The sequence below is a fragment of the Pleurodeles waltl genome, chromosome 7, assembly GCF_031143425.1.
Source record: "Pleurodeles waltl isolate 20211129_DDA chromosome 7, aPleWal1.hap1.20221129, whole genome shotgun sequence".
Classification (NCBI taxonomy): Eukaryota; Metazoa; Chordata; class Amphibia; order Caudata; family Salamandridae; genus Pleurodeles; species Pleurodeles waltl.
The window spans coordinates 467,404,160-467,410,349 of NC_090446.1; the positions used below are offsets into that span (position 1 = coordinate 467,404,160).

General features: G+C 42.5%; 1 protein-coding gene across 3 annotated transcripts in view; it reads left to right on the plus strand.

Annotated features, from left to right (window-relative positions):
• NUDT9 (nudix hydrolase 9) overlaps window positions 1-3,009 on the plus strand; it is a 133,354-nt gene extending 130,345 nt beyond the window's left edge. For all 3 annotated transcript variants that reach the window (XM_069244058.1, XM_069244055.1, XM_069244056.1), the window contains one exon: window positions 1,162-3,009. In XM_069244058.1, the coding sequence (XP_069100159.1) occupies window positions 1,162-1,310 (149 nt within the window). In that variant the 3' untranslated portion in view covers window positions 1,311-3,009. The remainder of the gene's footprint in view (window positions 1-1,161) is intronic.
• Window positions 3,010-6,190: the final 3,181 nt, after the last annotated feature.

Consider the following 6,190-nt stretch of genomic DNA (forward strand, 5'->3'; position numbering starts at 1 on the left):
CCATGATGTTAAGTGTTTCTTATTCTGATGTCTAGACTAGATTCCATATGTGCTGAGCCGTTTTAAAAGTAGTGATACTAACTATAGCACAAGATAATAAATATAACAATATACACTAGCTACTATTCAGTTGGGGTGTGACTATATCAGAAGGCATTGATCTTTACAGATAGAATCAGTGCCATTTATCAGAATCGGATATGGATCTGGTTATATTAGAGTGCACTTGTGGTGAGTTTACAAAGGAAAATCAGATATAAGCATATGTACTGAATCAGGACGTAACTATAAACCATGGGATTCTACAATCCCTGTATAAACAGCCGCCTCTAATTTCCTTATAATCGGTGACTTGTGACACACCCAGTCCCCGATTATAAAGAAAATACATCAGAACTCTTCCGAAGTCACAATGCCTCCTGCCAGAATCAGCAGCCGAGGTGAAAGGCTGGTCAGGTCATGGAGCCTAATGAGCAACTGGACAAAAATTTAGCTTTTCTTTCTCCTGCTCTATTTTTCTAGCTTACACTGACAAGCAGGAAGAACATGCTCCTTAGAAAATTGTAGAAAAGTTAAAATCTTTCGGCATGTTTCTCCACATTCCCAACTACTGCAGCTTTTTCCTAAAAAATTACTTGTATTGAACTGTTTCTAATATCTCTTTGTTCCAAATATCTACCAGGTTTTTGATGTGTTTTATTTTGCACCAGAGGCTCTATTTTTATTTGTCATGTTTGCAAACATACTCTCTTTCATATGAAAGAGGCACACACCATAGTTTTAAGTGATTTTTGGGGACAATGATGATGTGACCATGTATTATACAAGATAAAATACCCCATTGTATACATGATAAGGATATTGCATGTCTCCTTTAGCCTCGGTCCTCTGTCTGTTTATGGAACTCCTCGATGACTTGCAAAATACTTATAATATACAGCAGGGAGTACTTTGTCCTTTACATATTGAAGAGTATTAATGTTGTGATTATATCAGAGTGCAGTGATTATGTCGGAATATAATTTGGGTGTGATTTATACTGGAAGGACTGAATAACAATTTGATTAACACAAAGGTAGTTGGGGTATGATTTTGTGTTCGTATATAACAATCACAGAGAGAGAGAGAAGACCTCACCCATTCTCCTTTTCTTCCCTTTAGGTGCTATTATGGACAACATTCCCCTGGAAGCAGGTGATGATGCAGGCAAAGTAAAATGGGTGGCAATAAGCAAAGCATGTCAGTTATATGCTAGCCACGCTCATTTCATCCAGCTAGTGGCAGCCAAACTAGATGCTCACTGGAGCTGAAAAACTACAGTTGGCTGTTTGGGGTTGAGACCAAGCAGCTGTTTGTGGCCCTTCGGCATGCAGAGGAAAGGGAAGATTGAATACTGTTGACCCAAGCAGGCCACGTTTGTCACTTCTGTCTCCAAGGAGGGCTTTACCTGCAGAGCTTTCAGATGTTTATTTGGATTGGTTTTGATGCACTTTCTGGGACTTGCGCGTACACATTCTCTGGTTCTGATCTTGGTTACTTGGTGTTATTTTTTGTTTAATGTCTTTGTTAAAGTGTTGTCTTGTATGAAAGAATTCCTGCTCTCTCACAGGTGGGGTTGGGCCGTGGGTTTTGGGGACATACTTGCGATGCTGTAGCCAATGCTACATAAAAGGTATGGAAAAGCTAGGCACTACCTGTAGAGCCTTGAATTGGTGTGTCACATTGGCCCTGAATGCAATGAAGGCAGTCCTTGTGCTGATGAAGGGGTAGGACATGATTCAGCTGCTGTGGCTACATCCTTTCAGTTGACCTCCTCATATTGTCTGTGGCCAGGGTCATTGCCCCTCCAGCTGAACCTTCTTCCTTCCACTTACAGTTGTATTTCTGTGTTAAAACCTATTGCAAGGCTCATTCATATCTTTATGTAATAGTGTCCTGCTCGCTCATACACCCCAGAAGATGCCAATGTTTCTAATACAAACCAATCATATTGTCCCTACATTAACATACACTAACAGTTCCCTTTTACTGTAGTGCTCTTTTTAGATTTAGCGTTAGTTAAGAGCTTTTATTTTAAAATCATTAAAATACATACGTATACGTTCAGTTAATTCAGTACATCCATTTTTCTATTGTGTCATTCCCTTTTTGGTTCTACTTACCACATCATACAGCATTGTGCAATTGTGAAGCCCATCTCAGCAATCGGCTTATATCACTGTAATGATGGCTTACTGCTCCCCTATTACATGTGCATCAATTTCAAAAGTAGCCCTCTTTAGTACCAGGGACAGGTGAACCGGTGTTTTGCCTCGGAACATTACTTAAAGGGCTGAACAGCTTCACACACATTGATATCGGACCTCATTGCTGCTTCCAGATCACAGCCAGGCACTGCATGTGTTGTCCAGCTAGGAAATACAATTTCAAGACCATTCTAAAACAGACCCCCATGCATAAGCATACGTGCAGAAGTATTAGTGGCCATCTTTAGATAGTTTCAAAAACCATTTGAAGATGGCTCCCTGTACTAGCAAGTGTATATGCACACACCAGCAGCTGTCTTGGAATGCTTCATTTAATAAAGTTTCACAGATTCCACGAGAGCTGACAATGTGTCTACATGTGGTGACTAGCCTGGGTGTCCATTTTTGTATGGCTTTTGTGAAATCTGATTCTCCATATTATTCTAAGATGGCCACCTCTGAGTGTGCGGGCATGCATGAACCCTCATTTATGAATGTTTTAGATGTTTTAGAGAACACATTCAAAGATGGCCTCCAGTGCATCTGCAAGCAGGCTCACACGGGGTTGCCACAAAGCTGGGGCCAAGGTAGTGCCTGTAAGGGCTTGTCACCCCCATATTGATGTTTGCACCTGTATATGCAGCAGGCAGAGTTATGAAAGTCAAGATATTGATTTAAAACCAAAGCTTGATGTGAGAGTTAATCACATCCCCCACAACAATAAATGTATTCAGTCAAAAATGTATAAACTAATGAAATGCAAGCTTTACTTGTCGTCTTATTTTTTTAAAGCTGGGCTCTCTCTAACAAACATGTTCTTTAACTACAGGTTTGTTATATTAGTTGTTTTATTAAAGTACACTATCATCTGCAAGGGAATCTTGCTGATGGGCAGGTGTGTAAGCCTATCCCTGCCGGAGGTAGGCTGGTTAATTGAAAAGCTAGATCTTCAGCTTCTTGCAGAATCCAAGAAGAGAGTAGGAGGCTCTGATTTGGATTGGGTTGCTGTTCCACGCTTCAGGAGCAATAAAAGTCCAGGCCTGTCCTTCTGATCTGGTTCTGTGTATGTGTGGGAAATGTGCATGTAGGAGTCCTGCAGAGCGGAAGTGTCTGGGTGGTTGGTGGAATGAGGTGGGACTGTTCAGGTTGGTGGATTCTAAGTTGTGTAATACCTCGATGTGCGTGTGTGGGGAGTTTGAAATTAGCACGTCTGTGTATCAGGAGCCAGTGATGAGCCATGAGGTGAGGTGTGATGTGATTCTGTGTGGGGGGTTGAGGATGAGTCTGGCGGCCAAGTTCTGGATGGTCTTATCGGTGTTGAGCATGTGACTTTAATTCAGTTACAGACTTCAGTCATGCAGGCAATGAACTTGTTTCTTCTGTTGGGGTCTTTGTCCGAGAGGGAGGGTATGTGTTGCATATTATCGGTGTAGGAGAGGATGTTGAAGCCATAGGGATCGTGTATCAGTGAACTTTGATGAACTCTGCAGATGAATTTCCAGGCTTCCAAGGTGTAAGGTGCCAGACTGAAAGCATGTGTTCTGTCAGTTAAAAGGAGCAGACCCAGCGGAGAGTAGGTCCCGGGGTTTTCAAGTTTTCCTTCCTAAAACACTCATTGACCGTGATCCATTTTTTAGATCACCAAATCTCTCGTCCATCATTTTTCTTAGTGCGCAAAAGAGAACTTAGGGAATTATAAGCAGTGTGTAATAAAAATAATTACATCAGGTGGGACATGAAAGTTAGTACACTGACAAAGTGGGATCCACACTGACATCAGGAAACTGACAGACACCAACAATGACACAGTGGTAAAAACAATGTCACTGGTACTCGGCCACAGGACACGAACACAGGAACAGAGCCACAGGAGGACTGACAAATGGGCACTGACATAGCACACAACCACTAATGACGGGCACTAGGACATAAGGATACATACTTTGTGATAGTGACTGTGGGACACACTATCAGAACAGTGACGACATTTAAAAGAGAGGTACACAACCCTAGTGTACTGACTTGGATACTGACAGGATGCTGGCATGGGGCCGTTAGAACACTGACAACAGGTGCCAACATATATGTACAGATGATGGCATGGGTGTCACTAACACATTGATATGGGTCACAAATATTGACATTAGGACACTGCTACATGGGCACCAACATTACCACTAGGACACTGAAACTGAAACACCAGCAATCACACATCATTTGCCTCAGGGACACAGATACTGGGAGACTAACACAGGAGAATCAACACTTTTATCTGTGCATGTGTTATTTGTATGGTGCAAATCTATCCAGAATGCTGCAAATTGATAGTCCATGTCAAGGGTAAGAATGCAGTTAACAAGTGATTACAGAAGCAGATGATTTCCGGGAGGTGTGTGTTTCTGCATTGTGATTTAATGTTCTTTTTAGAGGTGCGTCTTCACCTGTTTCTTAAATTGGAAGAGAAATACTGATATGGGGACATGGACACTGGAACGTTGATAGGAGGTACAAACTTTGATGCCGGGACAATGGTGTGGATCAGTGACACTGAAAGATTGCCACAAGTACACTAGGATGCTGACACTTGGACACAACAGTAGCACTGCGGCACAATATGGGGACACAATAGCACTGAGGGGGGGCACCGCATTGGGATACTAGCATTTGTTTACTGACTAAAGGATGCTGACACAGGGGCCCTGGCATAGGGACCCTGGCATTGATACTAGACACTGGGGCACTAACATGGACTGTCATAGCAGCCCAGCTTTGTTACGCAGACACTAAAATGTGGCCATCACATCGGGATGCTGATACTGGCTCCTGAATAATGATTCAAAAGAGCTGACTTGGGAACAATGACAGTTTAGCACTGACAGTCCAACACAGGTAGATGGGAAATGGCGGCAGCAACATGGATGTCGGAACACTGACAGTAGAAAGGGGGGAGCTGACACACATCTATTGACATCCACAAATACACCGACTTTGGGGCAGTTAAACTTACATGGAGATACCAGCATTGGAATGGTGACACTGGGACAGTGTCACAAACACTGAGTTGGTGGATATTGGCACTAGGACACTTGTACAGATACATTAATATTTGGACATTGACAGACGTTGTGACTGACATTGCGAAACTGACACTGGTATATGGATTTTCAGGAACCCAGAATCACTGATGTGGCAGTGAAACACCCACTGTGATCATGGGCAGAAGAACAAGTACGTCAGCGATCCCAATTAAACAACAATGTTCTTTAGCAGCCCTCAGTACCACAAACGCAACAGGTTGGCAAATGCTGCTCATCACCAAAACTTCTTTTTTCTTGAGATAATTCAGCAACATATCTGCTTCCACACAGCTTATCTCGGACAGAGTGAGTGGCCCCTCAGCCCTGCCAAAGTACCACCAACCAACTTGAGTTGCCCGAATACAGCACTGAAAGAAAGCTACATGCTTTCTGTTGTCAAACAGTGTAGCCTTCAGTCAGGCTACTGCTGCATGTGGATGAGAAGATGGACACATTTTTCAATAGTTGCTTCAGCGTTCATCATTTTTATTGACGTTGCTGTGTAGGCAGCCTCAAAGAAAGAAACCCATACAGAGTGAGGGCCTTGACCCAAAGTGTATCCCCGCTATTTACTGTCAGTGACTCTGATCCAAGCAGTGTTTAATATGTACAATTAAGTGCAGGTGCCCAAAGTTTTATTTAGGAACCTCCGTCGGCACTTTCAAATGCTAGGGTTAATCAACACCAAGTCAATTACTTTGTCTTTCTTACTTTTGCAGGTTCTTTTTCTTCCTTACTTTCCAACGTTGACACCTTTTTCCTGACTTTCCCTTTCTTTTCTGTATTAAGATGCCTCGCATTATTACTGGCTGTATGTGCTTTCAAAACACACCTTTCATAGATATATGCTGAACAATTGCCATTGTT